The sequence below is a fragment of the Corvus cornix genome, chromosome 1A, assembly GCF_000738735.6.
Source record: "Corvus cornix cornix isolate S_Up_H32 chromosome 1A, ASM73873v5, whole genome shotgun sequence".
Lineage (NCBI taxonomy): Eukaryota > Metazoa > Chordata > Aves > Passeriformes > Corvidae > Corvus > Corvus cornix.
Window position 1 is genome coordinate 67,926,179 of NC_047057.1, and position 24,871 is coordinate 67,951,049.

Below are 24,871 nucleotides of genomic sequence, written 5' to 3' on the forward strand. Positions count from 1 at the left end.
AACCTTAGGAGAAAATGTTTTCAGTCTTGTTTTACAAAGTGAATGTAATGAGGACGCTAAGGGAATTTATCTGGAAACAGAAGACTTCTCTGCAGTCTAATAGAGCACTCAGAACTACGGCTCCCTCCCAGCACAAAGCTCCGCTGAAGTGCTTTAGTCCTAACTCAGGCAGGCCACCCCTAAAGGTGAGAGGAGGCCCTATGCTTCTTGCCCTTCATTAAGCATTCTCTCTCTTAAATCAAGGAGTACTTCCAAATTATAAAAATGGTGCGCAGAGACACACTTTGGTCTTTCAGACTGTGATGAATTTTAGCTTCACCACATTCTACTGAAGTGCAGTCTCTTAATGCACCCTAGCAGAGAGACATTCCAAACCACAGAGGGCAAACACAAACAGATCTGTGCAGACGGGTGCACACACTCCTGAGATTTTGGGAGGCTCGCTGTTGTAAATGGCAAAAAAATTTTGGGTGAAATATTTTCACGTAACTATGGTAAAAAAAAAAAAAAAAAAAAAGGAATAACAGCATTAAAAATTGTTTTGAACCACTAATATTTTCTTTACTTTTGGTCTTCTGCAAGCTATTGAGCTGGCAATGGCGAGTAAGTCCAGCTCGCTGTCAGATACATTAACTTTGGCCATGCCCAACCTCTGAGATCAATCGATGAAACTTGGGTCAGTTTCTTCATTCTCACATTCTTAAAAAATTAAGCGCAGCACCAAAGAAATTAAGAGGATGACAAACTGTATGGGTTTCTCCTTACATGAGCTACATTCCTAGGTCTTTTCTCTCTAGAGCTACAAAGGTCCATGAAGAACACTAGATGTAGACAATGCTCTTAACTGCAAAAATAGCACATACCTCTCTCACAAGTTCCTCACCACTAAAAAAAATTTTGAGTATTCACAGAAGAAAATTAAATACCCACTCATTCTGCTTATATTTTTGCCCCCAAAAGTAACAGAATTATATTACAACAGAAACAAATTAGTAATAAGACTATAATACAATCACAAAGAAAAATTAGCACTAAGGCAACATTTTATGGCATGTTTAGATCAAATAGCAGTCAGACACCCACATCATAGAAAAAAAAACAAAACCCAAAAAATTTAAGACAGTCTATATGAACTTGAGAAAACACAAAACCAGAAGTGCATAGCAAAGCAAAATAAAATTATTATAAATCTCAAAAAGCATATGCCGATATGAATTTCAATACTTGGTCTTTAAAAACTGTAAGTATGAAAAGGAAATTCGGAATACTAAAAATAAATTTCAAAAATAACAAAATATAAATACAATTTGAGAATCGAGAAATGTTACCTGATTAATCCCACAATACTTTTAAGGGAAACAAGGTCAACACCATTTCAAACTTCCAAAGCCAGCTGCAAGCTTTTCCTCATTTTCACTTCAACTCTGAGCTCCACAAGTCAAAAATAATATCATCATGTGGGAATTTTTTTTTTTCTTTAAACGAGGTGACAAAAGGACGAGTTGAAGAGAAGTGCCAAGCCAGATCAAAACCAGGACGCTGGAAAATGTTTGCCAATTCCTTTCAAAACAAACAGCTCCCCCAATACCATGGGAAGCACCTGAACTTCATACTAACATCTGATAATTCTAGCAAATGGAATTCAACATTGCCTTCTTACTCTGTTTAAAACAATTAAATAAATTAATTTTGCACCTATCCTAAAAAGACAGGCAGCTTCTCTGAATTACTACTGTACACCTCACAATTTCCATTCACTTCTCACATTCTTTTCAAGTCCCATGGCCCCTGCAAGCAGCGCTCGCTCACCAAAATTCTTCCAGAACCTTGTCTAAATTTGCTGTCTCCCAACAACTACTGTGCACAGAACTTCCACACTGTCACAAGGACATGTGGGCTCAGGAACAACTTTTGGAGACTCCTGGCTTCCCAGCTGGCATAGCTGGGCTCACTGTGGAGACAACAAGCAGTGTCTCTCGAGCGGAGGCTACGGCACATTGAACTCCCCGCAGCACCCCTGGTGCCCAGCCACAGCATGGGCAAGGCCACTTGAAGCAAGGCAGCCCCTCTGGAGGGTATGGGAGAACTGGGACAACACCATCACCCTCGGCAAAGGTGTGGGTGAAAACTTTATGGTGGTGGTGTTTCGACAAAGGGGCTGTGGGAGGAGATGGCAATGGGACAAACGCCGTCAATAAATCCCCACGACCGCTCGCCCTCGCCCACTGGCCAGAGCCAGCCCAAAGCTCCAGAGAAAAACAGCCCATTTCAAAAGTTCCAGAAGTTCTGGTTTAGGTAATTCAGTAATATGACAACGATTTGCTTACTTTGTAGCATTGTGGGTTTTAACATACCCATACACAACATAATTTTACCTTTTGTAGGAAGGAGACTTCACACGTTTTCCACATTCGATAAAAATCCATAGAAACTTTAAGAGGGAAAAACTCTTTGCTTTTAAGGATGCTACTCGTTAAACAACCAACTCCTTGCCATCATCAGAGAGGCACTACAGCTATTGATTAATTGCTGTGAGCACTTCTTTTCTCTTGACTACAGTAACAGAATTCACAGCCATTGAATATTTCCAGTGTGTACAGGTACAACATGTCAACATGTTTTTCCCCTTCCACTTATGAGTTAATTATGCTATAACCAGGCCTGAACAAGAAATTAATAAAATACAATAAAATAGAAAGTCAAGAGGATGTCACACTGACTTCTGCAACAGTTGTGAAGGCACAGGTATCTCACACAAACATGAAGTTACCCTGTATTTCAAGTCTAGTATGAAAAGCATGTGAAGAAACTGTTACTGTACCTTGGGAGGAGACACTCTTTTTCCTCTATAAATATTGTTTAAAGTGTTTTTTATACACCTACAGACATAATCACATTGCACAGACAGATATTCCTATCCTATGAGGGAGCTTCATGTTTAAGTAACTCAACCAGATACTCTGTGCCTCCTAAATGATAAAGCCATAAATGCTTGTTAAAGCTCCCTGAGAAGTAGTAAATATTTTGTAAACTACTTATATATTTAAGATCTCTGGACAGAAAGAGAAGGAAAAACAATTCCTTGCCCATGTAAAGGTACCAATCAAACACATTATGCACATAAACACCACAAGATGCTTGGTGGGAGACTGTGTATGTGTTTGTGTGTGTGTTAATTAACTCCTTGAATGCATATGATGAGCCAGCCACCCAGAATTAGTAATGCCAAACTCCCAATTTGATTCAAATGCAATGAATACAACAGTCGAATTGTGCAGGCTGGTGTGTCACTCATCAGCTCTCTCATTTGGGCTTTCGCCTTCCAAGACTAGTTCACAATTTCAGCAACTGGTAAATTACTGAGATGTTCATTAAAATCTGTAATCTGTAACAGTCAACTTCTTCCTAGCCAAGCATAAGAACAACAAATTAAATTAGTGCATGCAGGACATTAATGAATAGTCTACAAATACATTAATTCCTTTGGACTTATCTCAGAGAAAAAAACTCTGTTAATTTTTATCACTGTGAAATACCAGCATCTGCAGCTTTACACTGGCACTCTATTTATTCTTCAAATCCCAGACCCCTAGAACCACAAACGTAAGCAATGAAGTCCTTTTCTCAAAATGTCTCAATGAAGTTAAAAGCTATTCAGCCCGATAGTAAAGCAATCTTTTAAAAGAAAGAATAATCACTCTTACTTCTACAGGTAGATTTTAGGAGAGTGGAACATCATTCTGAGCAAGCCGAGTAATAGAAAGGTATTATTCTTTCTCCAAAATTCTAAGCAAATGCAGCAGTATAAAGCTTTTAGGGTAACTTTAGCTAAGAAAAGCACTTAGGAATACGCAAAGTTTCCTTTTAAGAAAATGACTTCTCCATTTGACAGTGTTGGTACAACCCCAAAATAAATTCAGTGGGAGTCTAAAATGACTCGTGCAGTGCAGCAGTGAAGCAGCTAAGTATATTTTTTTCCTCCCAGCAGAGGCTTGCTTTACATCCTTGAGCCCTTCCTTTCTACAAGCTATTCACTAGAACAGAGAGCGTTCCGAGAGCTCACTACCGGTGCCTGCAAAGGCTGAACTTGTTCTACTCTCCCCATCCCCACTACTCCCATCTACGCCTTTTGTCTTTTCTAGCTCTGCCTTTTTTTCCTACGGAGGCACTAACCTATCCTTCCTTCTTCTACAAGCACTACATACCACTTTACCTTGAACTGGCATGTTAAAATTAAGAACGAAAAAAGTAAAGGAAACAATGAAAAAGAGAAAGGATGTCACTCTGTCCGGATGCCTAGCATAGCCTCGCTCTCAGTCTACAGAGAAATGTAAATATGCAGTAATTAATTTGGGTTTAAGAACATTCCATACACTAGGGATATTGTTAAACAGTCACTTATCTATTTTTCATTAATCAGATTTTATTAAGACATTAAAACTTTATGTTGGGCATTTCTGAGTTTTTATCATTCTGTAAATTTCCCAGCTGTCCGCGATGGTTCCGGCCACAATGTCTCTACCTTTTCCTCAGTGAAGTAAACTTACTTTCTATTGTGGCCAGACTTGTTATATTTAAGTATAATGACCCAACTTAAAAAAAAAAAAAGAGAGAGAGAAATCAAACAACAAAAGACTTATTATTTTCAAGACCTTTAGAGCCAATTCAGAGTGCCACAGGCGCTCACACAGTACATCCCAGAAGTTACCCTTTCTCTGTGTAACACATGGAGTGGATTCCAGCTATAATTTCTACAACATTGCCACAAACATCATCCCCCTCACCGTACGTATTCTGATGCTCCTCTCAATCAAGCGGCTGAACCACCACAAACAGAAATAAAGGCATGCAAGGAACTTCTCAGGAAAGGACAAAAACCCTCACGTTTTTTGCACGGTAATTAATTATACATGTTAATTCACAAAACCTACTGCAATTTACCAGTGATGCTGAATGAATTAATGAATGTTTATTCATCTCATACTGAGGATCATTTTCATTCTAAGTGTGTACTGTAAATTCCCCCTGCTAATGGTCACAGACACAGAAGAGCAGTCCCCTGAATTCAGCTCTCTTCAGCTGGGGTGACTGAAAGTTTCTGAAGTGTTTGCAGTTTACTGAGATACACTGAAACATCACGGGAAAAACACCAGGGAAAGAGGAACAACCTCCTGAGAGACATACAGATGCTCTGAGATCTGAGCTGCAACCAACTTTGCCTGACAAATCTTTACTTCCTTGTCATTTGCTATTCAAGTTTAAAAAGGAATAGTGGGAGATGGATAATAGTAACAGAAGTGAAGTGGGACATGCAGATGTGACATGCTGGACCCCAAGCGACTGCAGAGATGTGATCCAAGAACTGTGTTAACTGAGAATTCAAGAAAAGAACCTGCCATAAACATCTAAAAAACAATGATCTGTGCATCGTGCATACACACACACACATCAACTCTGCAGGTATTTGTGTGACTGAGGATCTCTGTGCAAGAAAGAGTGTCCTCGTGGCTGTTCCCTGACAAACAGACATGTATTACATGGACAGCGTCTGGGTCTGTGTATGTGCGTATAACTATAGTCAAACACACACAATGTAAACAAATGGTAATGATTAACAAAGATACTGGTCTGTATCCCCAATTCCAACTGCAGAGGGAAAATTGTTTAAAAAAAATTTTTCAAAAAAATTGCATGTCCTGAGGTTCATTTTTATTGCTTCCCATTTCTACTGTTTGCTATTATCCGCATGGCAAAAGGAGAGCAGCGTATTGATTATTTAACTAGAATGTTTACAAGAGTAAAGCTGGGATCTCTGAAAATGAAACATATGCCTGGGGCAAAAAAAAAAAAAAAAACCAAAAAAACAAGAGAGTAGAGAAGCTCATTCTAAGGATGATGCTTGCCCCAAATGATTTGTTTATATATAAAATTTATATAAATATCTATATTTATAATGTAGAGAGACTTCAGCTAAAAAAAAAAAGTCCCCCAGCAGGAAAATGAAAGGACTTCATTCTGCTTCAGAGAGTTTACAAGCATTGTGTTCATCACAAAGTTCAAAGAATAATCGAAACTGCTTGCTTATAAATTTCTACGTATAATCTTAGTGAAGCACATGAAATACTTGAATCTATCGATTGTATGAAAAAGACAAATACATGATCATGTTGCCAGATCAAATTTGACATCAGAAACAGTAACAGTTTCCTCAGGTAGTTGAACTAAGTTAATACAGCACACGTGAACAAAACCAATCTTGTTCTATTATTGTAATGATAACAAACCAAAGGAAAACGCCAAGTATTCCAAGTAAGTCTGGAAAATTAATTGCATTAAAGACAACCTTGGAGTAGAGCAACCAAGCCAATTTGACTTTCTACTAAGGAAGTGTTCTAGTTTCAGAACAAGGATTGAAAGTGTTAAAATAGGTCTTTTCTGCATTTCCAAATTTTAATTTTCTCTGATCTTTTAATTCAAGTGTTCTTTCCTGTCCTTCCTTTCCATGAGTGTTCCTCAGCCCACTTAAAATGTTTTTATCTTGCCTTCTTTTCTGTGCCTTTACTATCAAATTCAGTAGGTTTGAACGATGAACAGCTTGACTTAGCATATTTTTAACCAGCTGGTCTAGCACCTAGCTTGTATTGCATAGTCAGATACAACCAAATGTTTATACAGGAGGTAGCTTTCACGAAGATGAGAAAAACCTCAGTAACGCGCATCCTGGCATTCTTTCATTTACTGCTTAGAAATGAAAGTTTGGGTTGTTTACTGCAGCCGCACAAGGGGCTATTAATAACCTTTAAAAAAGAAGCCGGAGGGGAGGGATGCGGGACCATCAATGGACGTATGCACAAGCGCCTGAGAAAACACTTCCAAACCTCTTAGGAGAGCCAAATCATATGAAATAAGGACTAAACTCTCGGAGGTCACAAGCCATCACCAGTGACAGCAAAAACTTAATTCCAAGCAGGGAAGGCTCCTGCTTCGGGCAGGGGGAGACGGGCACATCTACGTCATACCCGCAGCCCGCTCGTCATACCCAGACCCCGCTCTTGACACTCCGCGAGAGAGGCGACGGCTAAAACTTGGGAGGCAAGAGTTTCACTTTTTTCCTTTCTTTTTCTGTTTGCTTTTTTCCCCTCTCTCCTCAGGCAGAAAGATGTTCTCCTGACGGAAGGCTGGGATGTTAACTTGCCTAAAAATAATAGCTCCTGCTAGATCAACAAAAGGTCATGTGCTCGGAGAGCGCCTTCCCAAGTTTGACGGGAGCCTGAGGTTGGAAGTTGAACCCCCCGCCTGGCCGCCACCGGGCATCCTCTGACCGCTTCCCGGGGAGTCCCCGGGCAGGAGCGGGGAGGCTCTGCCCAGGAAGGTGGCTCGGCGGGCCGGTGGGGTAGGGGAGAGTGTGCAGAAGGAGGGCACGGCAGCCTCTGCGGCCGCGGAACAAAGCTGCGCGCCGCGGGCGCACAGCCCGGGGGCCAGGGGCTTGGCGGCGCCCGCCACCCCGGTCACTGACACGACGCTGGAGAAGCCGAGGTACCGCGGGGGAGCATCTCCCCGGCCTCCTGCCGCCGAGCGCCGGAGTTGCGCGCCCGTCCCCGCGTGTCCGTGTGCCCGCTGCCCATCCGTGCACACGCGCGCGAACAGACGTGCTCGGATAGATTAAAAAAAAAATAAATAAAAATAATACTACACCAACAAACAAACCACGAAACAGAACAAAAAAAAAAAAAGGGAAGAGACACCCCCACACACATACACACACCCCCGCCCCAACAACTCGACTCACCTTTCAAACTCCTGAGGTAAATCAGGGTCAGTTAGCATGCTGGAAAAGCACAATTTCCCTTTGTCACAGCAGCCACCTATGGTCGCCTCCAACTGAACCTGTCAAGTGAGTCCAAACCTTCTAAACCGATTGATTTTCTCTCTCTCGCTCGCTCGCTCGCTCGCTCCCTCCCTCTCCCTCCCTCCCTCCCGGCTCGCTCGCTCTGAGCGAGGACTCCTTGACCAGTCTCTTAAAGGGGCAGCGCGCTCGCAGCAGGATGATCGCGCAGCTCCCCCCGCCGCGCTGCGCGACCTCCGGGGGCCTGTCCTTTCCTTTTAATTCTGCTCGCCCGCCGCCGCCAAACGGGAAAAGTCAACTCCTTCAATGTCCTAAAAAAACGTGGAGGGGGATAAGGGGGGTGGGGGGGGGGGAGGAGGAGGGGGAAAAAACAAAAAGCAGTCTGACAATCCACCTAAACCGGCAAGCCAGGAGCAAATCCCCTGCGCTGAGGAAGATCAGTGGAGAAAGAAGATAAAACAAGAGCAGATTGATTAAATTGAAACAGTTATCAACTCTCGGAGTTGAAATAGGGGAGAAGATATAAGACACATAAAAATGTTACCAAAGGCATTTGTGCTCCGAAAAATTTTCATTCCTTTCCCCCCACCCTTCCCGGTCTCTCGCTTTCTCTCTCCCTCCTTCTCTCTCTCTTTGGGTAGGGGAAAAAAAAAACCAACCCACCAAAAAAAAAAAAAAAAAAAAAAAAAACCAAAAAAAAAAAACCCACCACACACCCCGCACAACAATCAGGCATTGTTCTGAGGGAAGAAAAGCAACTTTGACAGATTGAAATATAGCAGAGGCCCCTTCAAGGAAACCTGTAAACAACTTGTCACTCACTCTGTCGGTCTCACTGTTAGCTCTTGCTTTCCACAAAGTGCTGCGAACCGTCCTGGCAACAAACCCAAAGTTTCCTCAGCTCCAAACTCCATCAAACAGCCCTGTTGTGTGCAAGGGAAAAGGTAGCCACATGCCAAAGCAGCGGGCGCGCACACGAACGCACACACACGGATGTTCAAACAACAACAAAAATAAACTTTCCGTTCGTCTGTTAGAGCTTTTCTCGTTTTCTACTTAATCACACCCCCCTTTTTTTTTTCCCCACTCTCCGGGCGAGCAATAGAAGTCCCTCGGTCGTGGCTCCCTCTCATTTCCCCTGCCCAGACAACCCCTGATAACAAGGTGGACGACGCGCGGCTGCAGAGCCTCGGCTGGCTGGCGGAGCGCAGCCTCCGCCGCACTTCCAATTATCCAGATAAAAATCTGGCAAGCGAGGAAGGCAAGCAGGTAACGGGCCTTGGACACGCGGGGACAGAGGCGCCGGCAGCCCCCGCATCCCGCTTCGGGGATACCCGCATCCCGCTCCGCTCCGGCGGGAAGGGCTGCTCCCGAGCCCGCCCCGGCGGGGAGAGGGGGCAGTGCCCGGGAGCACGCCGCGGGGAAATTCCCGTCCGAGCCGTGGGGATTAGCCGGGGGCTACTCTGGAAGCGGAGCGCACAATGCCTCAATAGTCTGCGCGGCCCGTGTCCGGCCTGGCACTGAACTCGCAGTAAGGGGAGGGAGGGGAAAGAAAAAAAGAGAAAAAAATTGGGCTCCCTGTTCTTTCACATACACGTGCATACACACCCACACAGAACCACGTATCTATACTCCATTCTTTCCAATTGCCCTGCCCTAATTATTCTCTCGCTCTCCCCCCCACTCCCCCCCCCCCCTTAATCTGCAGCTGGACAACATTAAGGGCCTTTAAAACCCACGTGGTTTTGACCCCACAACAGTTTGATTAGGTCCTTTGCCCCCCCTCTCATCCCTGCCTCCCAGTGGCACGGACATAGCAAGTTTACTTTTTGAAATATATACTCATATTTTCACGGAGCATCCATAAAACTTTCAACATTTTCATGCCCACTGGCTTAAGAAAAATGCCAAATAGAAAATCTTGTTATTTTTAATATCCAACAGCTACACTATTTAATTTGCTGCTTTTCACTCTCAGTGCATGTGCTAGAAACCAGCAGGCTCACGCAGAGGCCAGTCAGTCCAGTGTTGGTATAAAGGCATTATCAGCTGGAAGTCTGGGCTTATCGCTTTAATCACGAGGAGCAAACCCACTCGCAACTTCTGCGCATCATCACTGAGGAGCACCCGACCCAACCACGGAACAAAACACTGCAGCCAAGTTTGCGAAGGTGCCGTCGTTGTTATGGTTTGTAAAGGAGGATCTGCAAAGGCAGCCTCCAGCCTGCCTTCCACCACCACGGCGCTCCGAGCTGAGCCGCACACAATCTGTCGACTTCTGGCATGAGGGAGATCTAATGGCTCCTCACTGTGGGGCAGGGTAAACCAACTTCCTTTGGTAGCCCCCAGCAAATCATATTTTCCACAGAGGTCCATTCATGGGAGCCTGACAAACCTAGTTAATATGTACAAGGATTTTTCATTTGTTATTTAGTAGCTATCCATTTTAGGACAGCCGTGAATTAGACTTTGAAAAGCCAGCTGATGATTAAAAAGAACAATTCCAAATACTTTTTCTTTCATCTGAGGGTCTCAAACCATGTTAAGTCTCACATTACTCCTCTGCAGGTAATAAATATAATTAGGGCCGATTCCAAAACTTTATTTGTATTGAAAAGTATCTCACTCTGCAGGGGCTCCATTCAAATCAGCAAATCTCTGTGTGGAGTAGGAGGCTACTTAGTAAGAGAATTTGTCCTCAAATAAGGAAACTGAGATGCAGGCAGGCTTAGTAGCTTGTCCAAGCTGACACAGTTAGTCAACTCCAGCAAAAGGATGAGAAACAAAGATCCCACGTGCCTTGCAGTCAACAACAGCCCTTATGCTGCTGAAACATATATATATATATATATATATATTTGACCTTTTTTTCCCACAGAGGCATGATTTTTTTACATTTACTGTTTTGTTTAAAACATGCTTCATTTCTGTATTCACATTCTATAGGGCCCCTTTTCTTGGTGTTTCATTTTCCTCTTGATTCACCACTGCCCATCCATAAATGCTGTTCCTTCTGTCCCAGCTCTTGCTTTGCTTTCCCTATTTCCTCACGCTTGGCCTAGGAAGAAGTTTACAGAGTGAAGCTACACAGAAGCCACATCTGGAAGAAAATTAAGACCACCTTTTATTAAAAGAAGTCTAAATCTCAACCATTTGGGTAGAACAGGAATACTATATTTTGACTGCATGTTAGCTCCATTCAGCTCTAACCTCATACCCTTTATCCAACTCAGCTCCACTCCACAACTGCCCTTCTTCTACCATGTCCTTCCTTTGTCTGTTCATATGTATTTACCCCTTCCAATATCATTTCCTGTTTGAGCTTTTTCAGGACAATGATCACATACCCCCCCACCACCACCACCCCAGCTGGTATTAGGCCTAGCACACTGGGGCTCCTGGTTTGCTGGCTCTCAGCTAATATGATTATAAACCAGAGCAACCACCATCAACGTCAGGAATTACAGAAGAAGACATGGGCTAGACTAGGAAGAAGGAGAAAGAATCATATTAAAAGGAGGAAAAAACAAAAAATAAAATGTGGGACAAAAAACTAAGATAACTGAGCAAAAAGGGAGAGCTGAGAAGGGGAGAGGAAATGGAAGAAAGGAAGAAAATAGAGATCTCTCCCCTGAATGATTCTGACATGAACTCTTCTTTTACTTAACCTAGTTTACAATTACTCTTACACCAATAAATTTTGTGCTCAAGTACCTTCTTCCCCACTACCTTCATTTTATGTTTTCTGCAACTACTGAGCTTCCTCTCCCAGATGACTGGGTCCCCCCAGTCATAGAGTGGTGTCCAAAGAGGAGGAAAAAAAACCTTACTGTTGCTGTCGTAGTAATATTGTATTACGGTATCCTTGTACTATACTGGATTATAAGGATTATATATATATTATTGGAATATAGACAATTAAGTATAGACTTTCTGATAAAATTATGGTCTTGTAGTAAGTTCAACTGCAATTGCAGATGGAGAAAAAGCAAGTTAAGTGGTTTGAGGAAATCTTGAAACCTTTCTAAAAACCATTTCATATTAACTTTTAGACTTGCTTTTTAGAAATTGCCAGGACATGTCACAAAGGCTGCTAGCATATCAGAAAGTGGAAAAACTGAGAAATTTGGATAAATAACCACTAATAAAGAAGAAAATGTACATAAGATGCAACTGTCCAGTTTTTAACATAAGAAATTTTATCTTGTTCTGAAACTTTTGACTAGTAATAGGAAGCTCTGGTGCCCCTTTTTACTGAGTGGGTCATAGTTGCAAACTCCAGCATCCACATTCAATGCTGTCGATTCTTTCTTCTCAAACTGAGAATTCAGATACAAGTTCAAATATCTTTAACTGATGAGAAAGATGAAAACCCCCTTACTACTCCCCCAGCATTTCAGTGAATCTGCATTTCTCGTTTTGCTTCCTTTAAGGGGTGCCCAAAACAATGAAGTCCCAGTAAAAGAGGACAATCTGGGTTAACCTAAACAAAAAAAGCTCTTTTCATTTGGATGAGGGGACAGAACTGAAATCATAAACTCCTATAAGAATTTTTGTGCTTAACTGATTTTTTTTTTTTTTCGCTATTGTGGTTCTCCAGTTCAAGAGGTGAACCAAAAAATCAATTATCCACCCAGCTCAAGTTAGAAATAACATAACTCTGGCATATTGCACAGGCAGAATCCTCAAGTCGTTACACAAGCATATTGGCAGAAGGAAAACCTTAAGTGAAAAATTAGGTTTTTTTTTTTTAATCCTTAAATGATAGCACTTCAGTCTAGTGCCTTTGGCAGATACTGCAGCACCGTAAGCAAAGGAAGTTCTGGGGGGGAAAAAAAAGAGCTTTTTGGGTTTTGTTGTTTCCACTGTAGGTTTTAATAATAGAGACCTACAAAGTCCAAGGCAATGTAAGATGTTCCACAGAATGATTTACTGGAAAATTCTCACAGAAAATATGCAAAACTCTGAAGATCCTAAACGGATTTTCTTTTTTAGACACACACTCAAAACAACTGCAGCATTAAGAATGAATCTGTAAGACTTCTAAGAAAGGGTGTTTTGGAACACACTATGGGAGAGTGGAGGGAGAATAGAGCAGGGTTGATGCATTTTTTATGAAAAATATCTTGCAAATAATGAGTGCTTACTTCAGAGCATGGAAATGTTTAGCTACAATGCAGTTTGGATCATATGCTCAGGAACAGATTTTTCCTTCCAGTGTGCATGCCTAGCTGCCATTTCCATTAATGGGAATTAAGTACATGTGTCAAGGGGAGAAGTTAACTCTTAGAAATATAACTGATCTATGCCTTTTTTAAAGAATGTAAATGCCACATCAGGCATGTTCAGTGTTGGCAAAACTGAATGCTGAATATAGTATAGCAAAATCTGAGAAGGAGAAGGCGGTCTGGAGGACTGAAATTTCTGTGCTATTTAGAGTTTTTCAATTTACTGCATTTCTTCAAGGAAAAGTAAAACCATCTCATTTGTAAGTGGGAAGCCCTCATTTATCAGTTATTCACTTGCACTTTTAGCAGGGCCCTGCCATCTGCAACCCTCCCTGTAAAAAAAGGACTGATGCTACCCTTAAAAAAAAATCTGAACCTCCATCTAAATTCAAACTTCTCTGAATATTACAATAAAGTCCCTATTTATTTTTTTAAAGGAGGTTGAAATTCCCTCTTTTATCCTGTCCCCTCTGAATCAGCCAGGGTAAAGGAATCTCAGCATTAATATATTTTCGAACTATAATATAAGTAGGGATTTTTAGAAATTAAAATAGTACATGTAAACACATATAAAATTAAATTACATATCTATTTTAGCAATAAGTAAATTTAATTGTAAAACCGAGAAATATTAATGAGATGGCACAATCCTGATTTTGTGTCATGTGTTGGTCTCTCACTCTCCCAGCCCCCTCTATTTTGGGGGTTATTATTGTTTTATTATTTCAGTATACTTTCAGTTACATACAGGGTCTCTTTACTGTTTGTCCTAGTATCCTTTGTCTGCACAGAGGAAAAAAAAAATTAAACAAAACCAGGACCATTTAAAAAAAAATAGTCATAAAAATAGAGAACATACCCATGGATAGGAACTGTGCTTGAAATTTTTTAAGAAGCTAACTGGATTTCAAATTTACAGTTCCTTGTAAAGGTTCTGAACATAAAATGTTACTAAAATAGGAACCTGTTGCTCCGAGTCTTTTTTTTTTCTCCAGTGTTCTTTTTTCAGTGTCGTTATCTAGTGTGGAACATCCCATCCCAACTGAAGCCCACAGCCTCACATTGTCCCTGCTCTGCCTCCTACCTGGTCACAGGGATGATTCCTTTGACAGGTCTGTTTACTATCAGTGCCCATCCAACCTTCAGCCTCTCCAATGACAATGCCAGCAAGAATATTCTCCCTCAGTGTCATTCCAATGACTGCTGTGAACATGTAAATGCATGCAACAGTGATCCCAACTCATTTCATACAGAGAACTGACTCCCAGCAAAGGGAAATTACTCACTTTTTCCCTGGTGCTTGTGCAGAGGAGGGGTTGGTAGAAATCAAGACTTAACAGACAACTTAAGTTGCCTATAGTTAGACATAAGCTTCTGAGCCCAAGTATCCTAAAACCACAACTTTGATCTATTTGTAATGGCAGATAATAATTGTCGAGCGTGATTCCAAGTGCACTAAAATAGAGATCTTCCTACTTGACCCATTGGGCCTTTCTTCATGGCTCTCACAATTCTTATCCCACCCCATTCTCATCACTCCCACAATAACAATTCTGTCTCTTTTTTTTGACTGATTCTGTGAACAAGGTTAGTCATCACATTTTGTCTCTGTATTTCTAATCTGACTGCTTTTTCCACTCTAGTCTGCTCTAACTTGTACACCAAGGACACTGGGTTTAAAACAAACAGATTTGCTTCCATTGATCATCAAGCAACATGCAATTAGAAGTGCAAGGGTGTTTTGGAATAGTTCACATCACCCAGTCCTGTGTGTTTTGTGAAGGCATTCCAGCCTTCCTCTTGTGGTCATGAGGCTTGCTCTGGTGTTTGCCATCCAAATTCTCCACACCCACACATACATTGACTGTCTGATTTCCTTACTAGAAGTGGTTTTCTTGTAGTGCCATTACAGTAATTTGTGACACTTTTAGCACAGAACTACAGCCACCCTGAGCTAACCAGATTGAACTCTTTGCAGGTGTGCATGACTCAGAGTTTAATTCATGGTTGCCCTCCATTTTATTTGCTTCATTGGATTACAAAAAGTGGCAATATAAAATTCTTTCAAATAATATTACCATTTGCTATTCACTTTTTACTGGAGGAGCAGTGAAGAATTAGGTCTTTTGTAAGAAATATCCTCTATCTGAACCAGTTTACAATTTTGACTGCAGTTGCAATTAGACAAAGAACACCAAAAGAGGTAAGATTCCTACATTCTGTAAACTCTTTATCTATTTTATTCCCTTTTAGTCTGTATAATCGTAAGGATTCGTGTAACTGCTATCTAGCAAGTATTTCAAAAATAGAAATACCAAAATGTCAAATTCAGAACAAATTTGGAAATGTATTCCTTTCTAGTGTGCCATGCAGTCTATGATAAAATTAATACAAATCAGTGTTTTTTAAATGTAGTGTATTGATATTTAACTTGTTATACATGCCACTGTGAAGATTAAGCTGTAAATTAGGTGATGATTCTAATAACATTAAATGCAAGGGAAGGAGATATAAAACACATTGCCATCTTACACCTTACACAGTGAACAGCAATCAATGAGTATGTAGAGTTACGTTTCATTTGTAAAGTTACAAAAGCATACATAACCCTTAATTTATTTTAATGGTGCTCTGATGCAGTTTTATAAGTGATTTTCCACTTCTGAGTAAAAGCAAAAATCTAAATGCCTACTTTCAGCACACAGACTTCAATTCAGCCACGATTACAGAGAAATAAATACATAAGTATGGTATAAAGCAGACCAATGGCTTGTTATCGCTATTTCTATGGAGGCTTAACTCTTGCTTCTCATCTCTCATTACATGGGACAGCTAGAGCCTAGAAACATTGCCAGGGTAGAATGCTAAAGGCCCCTGGGAATGCTTCTGTACCTTGTACAGGGAAAAACAGAGAAAATACTGCCACAGAGTTCTGAAGCATAAATATGGGAAAATCAGAATATCTGGGGACACTCTTCAAAAACCCTAATGCAACCCAGGTACAGGGCTGACTACTTTCTAGTACCAATTAGCTTGTAAGACAGATCTTCAACAGTTGCCACTGAGGTATATTCAGAATATAAAAGAATCAGAAAGGAGATATATAAAAAAACCAAAAACACAGGAAAAAAAAAACCAAAAAACACTGGACTGAGACAAACAGACAAACATTCGTTAAGATAAAAATACTAAGAAGTTTCTCAGGAATGTTTATCAAAGAAAATTTATGTTATAAATTTTCCTCTGCCTGGAGAAGATCCAGAGCTGAGTGTCTCTTCTCTTGCCATGTAACATTGTACTGAATCCAGACTGCACATTTGGTCACCCACTTTTTGCTTTCAATAACATTTTCTGTTTCTAATGTGGCTTTTGTTTTGTTGTACAAAGTTTAATTTCTCTTTCTTTTTGATTCATTTTATTTTTGTCATTATTTCAGAGTTGTGTTAAAGTAATTAGTGACATGATGCCAAGGACTGAACCACACAAGCAACCTAAATATTTTGATTCAGTGAGAATGCAGTCCATAATTTACAAAGTGCCTGACCCCCATCCAATAAAATAAATAAAATAAAATAAATTAGACGACTTCTGTATGTTAACTGCATGAGCTATACAGAGAACAACATCAAAATGCAGAAACAGTGAAATGTCACCACATCAGATATAAGATAGTCTTTTGACACTTTTTCAAGAAATGAAATCACATTTGTACTTACCTTTTTAACATTTGCCCCCACACGATCAGTCCTGTCAAGCATTTCTCCTGGTATTTGCATGTGGCTACTGCCCTTTCTTGAGAGCAATGTGGTTCAAAATCTGGGCAAGGATTTCACAAGTGAGAATGTCACAGGTGAAACTTGTTTTCTTAAGGAATTCTGAGCTAGCAATAGAATGGCAGCAAGTGTTTCCAGAAGTGCAAATTGGATAGAAAATAAAAGAAGAAGGAGACACCTACCTTTTTCTTCTTCAGGTTGTTTTTTTTTTTAACTGGCCTTGACTTTTTCATTTATTTTGAAACTTGCCATAAATTTTTCAGAAGGGTCCCAATACCGTAGTCGAAGTTAAAACCTGCTGTATGCAGCCAGGACAGGCATTTGGCACAAAAGTAACCATACTGAGCTTTGTGCCTATAATCTCTAAAAAGATCACAGCTTTTAGGGTGATTTGTGGGCCATGATACATAGGGCCACAAAAACATGACATTGCCAGGATTTGTGTTTCATTGCATGAAAAAAATGTACATCGCTTAGTAAAAGCAATTTTTTCCTTACGTTAGTTTGAAAAATCACCACAGAATTTAAGTGAGGGCTCTGCCTCGGACACAAACTACAGCTTGCATCAAAGTAAGAGTCAGGTCTCCATTATATTATCTCCTAGATATTTCAAACAAGGTGGGCCCAGACTAGACAAGTGTTCTATAATGAGGGGGGAAATTTATTCCTGTCCCTCATCTCCTGCTGAATGCTTTAACTGCTTTATTACTTCATAAAAGTATATAAATCCAAATATACGTTACTTCTGAGCCAAAAGTAAATTACAAGTTACATAAAAGACTGTTTCCCTATTTTGTGTGTTTGCATTTGACTGACTCATTCTTATAATAACTGAAAAAATAAAAAGTAACTGATCTCGCTTTTATTTCATAAACTTCTATTCTCATTATTTATCTTTTCTCTAAAAAGACTCTTAGCTTTTTCCTCATACAGAAGTCAGTCTATTCAAGCATCTTGTGAAGGTCTTTTTCAAAAACTGCCATTGAAGGGAAAATAAATCTAATGATTTTATTTTATTATTTGTTGACAAGCTCAAACAATTATCTTTATACATAATTTTTTTCTCTACAAGAGCTATGCTGATGGATAGCTATTGTATCACAACACTCATCTATATGTCTCCTGATTTTATTTTTTATTACCATTTCAACCAATTTATCAAGTAAGGAAAGAAAAGTCATTAGACTAATTCTCAGCATCAATTCTACTGTTCAATTAAAGGGAAGCAGAAAAATGGCTTTCTCCAACCTTACAGGTTAGAAGCCAATATTAAAAGGAAAGAATACATATTAAGTTAGCAGCCCTATTTGAGCTCATCATAAATTTCCCGTTGCACATTTTGATATGTCCAACTTTACCCACTACTCTGTTGCTCTTCATTTGTTGAGTTTAGCATCTACTTTTCCTTCACTTTTTTCTTTGACAGTAGCCAATCTTTAATATTGCAAAAGAATGGCTACAGGTTAGGTTTCCCTCTTAAGCCTTATACAATTGAATATGACTAGGAAATAATTCGGTTTTTCAGCAAATCTGTTATACTTTTTACCTATTATTCTGTGTTACAATACCAAGGAAAAAACCTTAACTAGTATTCTGTGTCACAGTACTGAGGGAAAAATTATTTACAAAGTTGACATGGATAGCCTTTTAGAAAACATCAGAACTTACTCCGTGTAACTTCAATACATCCCAAGACATTATGGTTGTTTTGGAAGAGGTTTTCCCACATTTCTAGCTAGCAGTAATCCTGATCTCCTCCAGTGTTAAGCCACACCTATTCCAATGCCACACTTCCTCTCCTAATATCGTACAATGAGCTGTGCAAATCAAGTTTTCCAACAACTTGGAGCCAAGTCCATACTCCAGACTAGGGAAGCCCTCAGGGGTTAATGAATTTTAACCATGCATTGATACCAAGGATATCTAGAAAATCAGAGCCTGTATTTGTCAATGTGGTATGAAATGGCATTAGCTCTCCAAGAACTGAGGGAACTATGGGTTCCTGCAACCAGGAATTGGACCAGAGATTGTACAAGATGTACATTTTTTACCATGTAAGAGTTTTGATAGTCTCTGCACATGGTTGGACTAGTCCGTGTAAGGAAAATACTGGGTTTTTTTAGAAATGATCCAGTGACTTGCATTTACAAATCTGACTGCAGAGTTTTGTATGGCTACTGTGCATGGCTTGAGTATTTTCATAAGCATGACAGAAAGCATATAAAACCAGGATGGTAGAATTTCAGTATTAATCAAAACCTTACAGGTTTTTTTAAATTTAAATAAAGACATATTTCTTATAAACCTTACAAAATATATCATTGCACTAAAACTTCATCTGCAAACACAGTTTCATTATTGGTAAATACTCACAGTCTCTCTGCCACTCTCCCTGATGTCCATACAGGACCTGCAACCTATCCCTAAAACATAGGATAGTCAATGAAAAATTCCTACAACTGTGTTTTTAAAGGTTGTTACACACAAGATCTGTGTACCACAATGAATGCTCATATGTGAATATTCAGTTATTAATATAGCACAGGGAGTTTACTAAATGGGGAGGACTACAGTGAGCAAACCTCTGAGAAACAGTTTGTTGGACTACTCAGATTTTCAGGTTCATGAATACCAGGAACAGCAGGAGGGAAGCTCATCCCCACCTACATGGGCAGCACAAAGGCAGCAGACACATTACACACACTTAACCTGATCCCACATCACACGAACAGTGAATGCTGTGTACCTTTGCTCATTAGCCTGACTGCACATAGCCACTCTTTGCATAAACCAGGAGGGCCTGTTCAGGATTTTCAGATATTCAGCATCAGTCGCTGAAGTCAGGTGTTGCTGAGCTGTTTCTGGCTGTCCAAAAATCTCATAGATATCATAGATAGCACAAAGCAACAAGGCAGTAGATGATCTCTGAAAGCCATAGCATGTTGCTAATTCTTAACAGTTTGTGTGTCTAGAGAAGTTTCAGGCTTAGAACATTCTCTGAGTCGGCTCCAACACAGACCAGGAGCCCTTTGCAAGCCTCTCAGCATCATTCTAAACTTGAAGCTGGGACTGATCATTTCCATTCCCATACCAGTGAATATAAGTTTCCTCACACTTAGACTACAGACAATTCTTACTTGTGGTGATGTATTTTACGTAGTATTTGTGGTCATTTTCTGAAAAGTGTGACCCTACTCTTTGTACTTAGGCCTTTATTCACACATAACCATGTACGTATCATTGCTTTCTCCGTGAAGGAAGTATTCATAGAATGTGTTCATTTTGGGTACTGAGATATATTTCAAACATTAAAAAAAAAGAACCCCAAAAACCAAACAGCCCAAGCCTAACAAAAATCAGGAAAAGGTTTTTAAAAGTGCCTTTATGAATATAAAGGATCTATAAAACTGTCACTAGGTGGGTCCATAGCAATGGATTAGACTTGGAGACATGTTACATACAGAACACTGATGATTAAAACAGATGCAATATAGACTAAGAGAGAAGGTGGAAATGGGAAAGTGAAATGGGAGGGATTCTTTCCTCCAGCTGCAGAGGCATCAGGCCTGGAAACCAAAGGGCTGAGGGGCTGTATTTTGCACTGGCTGCCCATCCTTTAGATAGCTTTTGTTAAGAAAAGTACGATTCAAATAACAGCAGAAGTTACTCATGTTCTCTGGTAAGCAGGTCCACGTGCTCACATGAAAGTTCTCCTTTCTGTAAGAGTAAGGTTAAAGATAAAGGAAGGTATTTTTTCAGACCCAAATCTCTGTACCTTCAAGCCAAAGGAGGAACATGAGGAACATTCCTTATTCATGCTAGAAAATATTTATTTGCGGCAATGAGTGGAAAGGAAAGTGTAATTTCTTAATTTACTTTCCTCTTGAACTGCCATAAGAGTAAAGTATGGGTTCCAGGTAGAAAACCCTTTATTTTTGATCTGGTCACATTTATTCAGGTTTAGTCAGACTTCAGCCAAGAGGAAACTGCCTCAATGTGGCCACCATGACAGCAAGGAAGGAATAACAGGTATTTTCTCCTTTCTGCTAAGCAGAAGCTCCTATCAGAATACAAAGATGATGAAAAACGTGGGTGGATTATTTGGTTCCAGCTGGCTCCACATCACACAGTTAGGAAATGCCACGATCTTTGACAGGTTCATATTAGCAAAAATCAAGCAAAAGATTATGGGAAAGCTTCCCATTCCATTATCAAATAATTTGGGGGAGGGAAAAGGATGGGAGACTACCAGTTTTTCTTTCTAAGCTCTCAGGAAATGTCTATTTTTATGACCCTTTTAATGTTGAAAGCATTGTCTGAAGTAAAGACTAATCTCAAAGGATGTGAAAGCAAACCTATCGTTAGACTGCTCAGAAAATGTAAAGCAGGAAGAAAGGAACCATTTTCATGTGGTGGAGCTGCTGCCCAGCAGGTCTAAGTGACTGGAGACAGGTGCCAGGGCCTGGAGCCCATCCCCAGTACTCCTTCCACCCTGCCCGTGGCTCAGGACCCCATTTCAGCCCCAGGGCCATCAGCCCTTGTCCCAGGGATGCTGCAGCATGGCCAGTCTCCAGCTCCCCACAGCCCTGCCAGACCTGCCCAGCCATGGCCCCACATCCTGGCCCTGTGGATGTACCCCATGCCTGGAGCTGGAGCTGCCCTGCTCCTGCTCAGCCAGCCTGGGGGGAGCCCCATAGTCCCAGGCCCTACTGACAATAAGCCCTACTTCATCACCCACCCATAACACAACCTACCCAACAGCTTCCAATACCTACAGCAAATAAAAATCAACATCACGAGCATCTTCCTTAGGGAGATGAGAGTGGGAACATGGCACCATATGTGAACACACTACCAGTTACACACATAAGATGTCTGTACACTGTATTAGGTGTCTTAGACATTATACAGTCTGATCTGTGGAAGGAAGCCTATTAAAGAGCACGGGGACAGTATTTAAATGCTACACCCACTGGTGTTTGAATTCACTGCTGCCAAGAGACTGCTCCTTGTCTTTGGACCACACAATTCAAGCCTATCCTGTTCCTTTGGACCTTAATAGGCTGTTGATTTCAGGAGAAGAAGAGGGCTCACCTTGTTCCTCTGAATGCTGCCAGAGGAGGAAGGAGGGAGGGCAGTGCCTATGGCTCTCTGTGCCCCACACACCAAACAGGTCCATGACTCTGATGTTCAGTGAGGACACCCAGGGAATGGAGAAGACGGGGCCAGTCCTCCTGTGCCTGAAGGCTACAAGCTCATGCCTTGCTGTTCCCAAAGATTTGTTCCAACCACCAGGTACTAAAGCTGCAACTACTGACCAAAAGTCTGTTTAGAAACTGGTACAAAGTGCAAAAAACTTGCTTTGATGGGAAATTTAAGTAGCACAATGACAATCCACTAGCACTAGAAGTAAAATACACAACTGAGAAGATGGCCCTTCACCTTCCGCACCCTCTTCCATGGCCTCTTCCTTCATTTTACATGAAAATGGCCAGGGATGAAGCACTAAAATAGTTTCATTACCTAATTCATTAAGCTAGAAGAAAAATATCTTTCTGCAGCCAAATTACTCTTTCATTCTTTCTGGCCAGTTCGAACAATTTCATTAATAACATTACAGATCTCAGCTAGCCCCAGCCTCCCCTTTGTTCTGGTGGTTAGAACACTCTCCTCAAAAGTGGGAAACACAATCATATCCCCCTGTGGCAAGAGGAGAGACTAACCCCCCCCCCCGCCCAGAGCAGCACTTCATTTGTGGATCTGGAGAGATCACTGAGGAAGATAAGTGCTACACTGTTCATTTCCACCAAGAAAGCAGAAACTGAGTGCACTTTATTTTAAGTTAAGGATCTCTCACAATTGGGAAGTTTCAGCACAATCAGGGCAGACAGAAGCTAAGAGGAGGTTCTTGGGATCACAAGATTTCATTTAGGCACTTAGGCTCTGTCACTGTTCACATTAAACACTTGCAGATCTGAGCCTAAGTGCAGCTCCAGTTAAAGGGAATAAGATATTCCCTGTGTAAAGAAAATGGATGTGGTTGGAACAAAACTCCCTGACAGGAAACAGGCTGGAAATACATGTAAACTCTAGAGTTTGAATCTGGTATTTAGCAATCTCTTGGAATTAGTACCTTTGATCCTGAAAAATACATGTGTGCTACACCTTAAAATCTGCTCAAAGCCACTCAAATGTTCAAGGAGTGGTAAAAGTTAATTTTTGTTAAGTTTTACTGTCAGACCACACCAGGATATGTGCAGAACTCATCACAGGGCTCTTGCAGTACAGTTAAACAATGCACTCAGCCAAGACAACATAAGACAGCAGCACTATGTCCATGAACTAAGTACTATGGGATTATCAGGGTTCTCTCTCCAACAACACTTAAAAGACACTTAGTCCTTTCTGAACAATTGTGACTACATAATGAACACTTTTGATTTCAACATGCATCACCAAAAAATACATATCATGTCATCTGTAGATACAGAAAGTGTCACTGAGGTAAAGATGAGGTGCCTAATAATTCAAACAGGTGACCATAGGGCAGGAATTCCCCACTTTACAATGCCAGTGTTGGTCCAGCTCCTTTCAGATCTTTAAGGTCTTGTCAACCCCAGCACTAAGCATCCCAATCCCAAAAAAAAGCCAGTAGCTTTTTTATGGGGCTTCCAAGACTAGTTAATTTTTTTACAGCACTTTCAAAATACAGAGTAGTGCATAAGTGCACAGAATTGCAAAGAGAACTTACCAATGGATCTTTGGTGAAACAGTTGTTTCAACAGCCACAATTTCTCTCATTGAGAGGCTGTTTTCTTTGAGTCACTGTTAGTATGTTATTGACTTCTCTAATACTCAGCAAGGGATGTAGAAAACAAGACAAAAGTTCAGACTGGAGTGGATTCCAGTGGGACAATACTCTGCAGCTTCCTCTGATGTCCTCTCATCAATCATCTGTTTCTAAAATGGCAGAGATGGTGCGAGGGATGGAATACTACTTACTGGATGACCTGGAAGTGTCATGAACATTCATTTGAGAAAAAAAGCCTCAAGGGTTGCTCATATGTAGTTTCCCTTCTTGGGGATTTATGGCTGGTTTGAAAAGATGAGGCTCACAGTGATGGCCATTGTAGCTGATATGCTCTTTGGTGCGGTATTTGAATTTTGGTCAACAGAGAATTTTGCTGTATATGCATGTGACATATCCAAGATCTTGAGTAAAGCTGATAAACCAGAAAAAACACTTATTGCAAATCTGATAGATTTCATGTCAATATTACGGAAAAGAAGCCTCTTATCTTGTATTGTATATTATTTGCTTCTAATTAAGCCTGAAAAGAAAAAAGCAAGGAAGAAGGCAAAAAGACCAACAAAACTCAGAACTTTTTAAGTTCTTCAAAATGGTTCTGTTCAAACAGCAGATCAAAGTATAGACTGGTTCTTATTTTATCCGGAGTTGGCTTATCCATCGACCATAAGGACTTCTTTAATTCCTGTAAAACAACTGTGTGTTCAGGAGAGTGTCTATTCTGAAAATGTTTCTATTCATAAAAATGGTATTGCTGAATTCTAGCTCTCCAGTATGTTTGCAACTCAATGTGAGATTTACTGGCTGACAGATAAAAGATGTCTTTTTCAAGCACCAGTCCTGAACACTCAGTGAGGGATCATAAAATCAATCTGGTTACCTAGTGGCTCATCCAGCAACAATAGGAAGAGACAATTTGTTCACTGTCAACACGTGGACAACTTCATTGCCTCGGCTGCCTTCAGAGGGGCCATGCAGCCTTGCGGAGGAGCCATGTTTGGATGCCCACTCCTGATGCACAGAACAAAGGGAGTCTCATCCCACTGTTCTCTGAGCGTGGAGCAGGGGTCGGCAACCTTCCAACAGGGATATGCCAGATTGTAATTTTCTTTCCCAAATTAGAGTTTAAGAATGCTGGCAGGAACTTTGCAGGAGCCAACAGACGCTGCCTCTCAAAGAGGCGACATGCTGCCAATCAGCTGATTGGCACTGTCTT

General features: G+C 40.8%; 1 protein-coding gene across 8 annotated transcripts in view; it reads right to left on the reverse strand.

The window, feature by feature from the left end:
• The window catches only part of SOX5 (SRY-box transcription factor 5), a 613,556-nt gene that overhangs the window by 279,007 nt on the left and 309,678 nt on the right, over positions 1-24,871 (reverse strand). For 2 of the 8 annotated variants that reach the window (XM_039570309.1, XM_039570315.1), the window contains exon 1: positions 7,790-7,950. The exons of the other annotated variants lie outside the window; for them this stretch is intronic. In XM_039570309.1, the coding sequence (XP_039426243.1) occupies positions 7,790-7,827 (38 nt within the window). In that variant the 5' untranslated portion in view covers positions 7,828-7,950. Of the gene's footprint in view, positions 1-7,789; positions 7,951-24,871 lie in introns of those variants that run through there. 8 annotated transcript variants of the gene reach the window in all.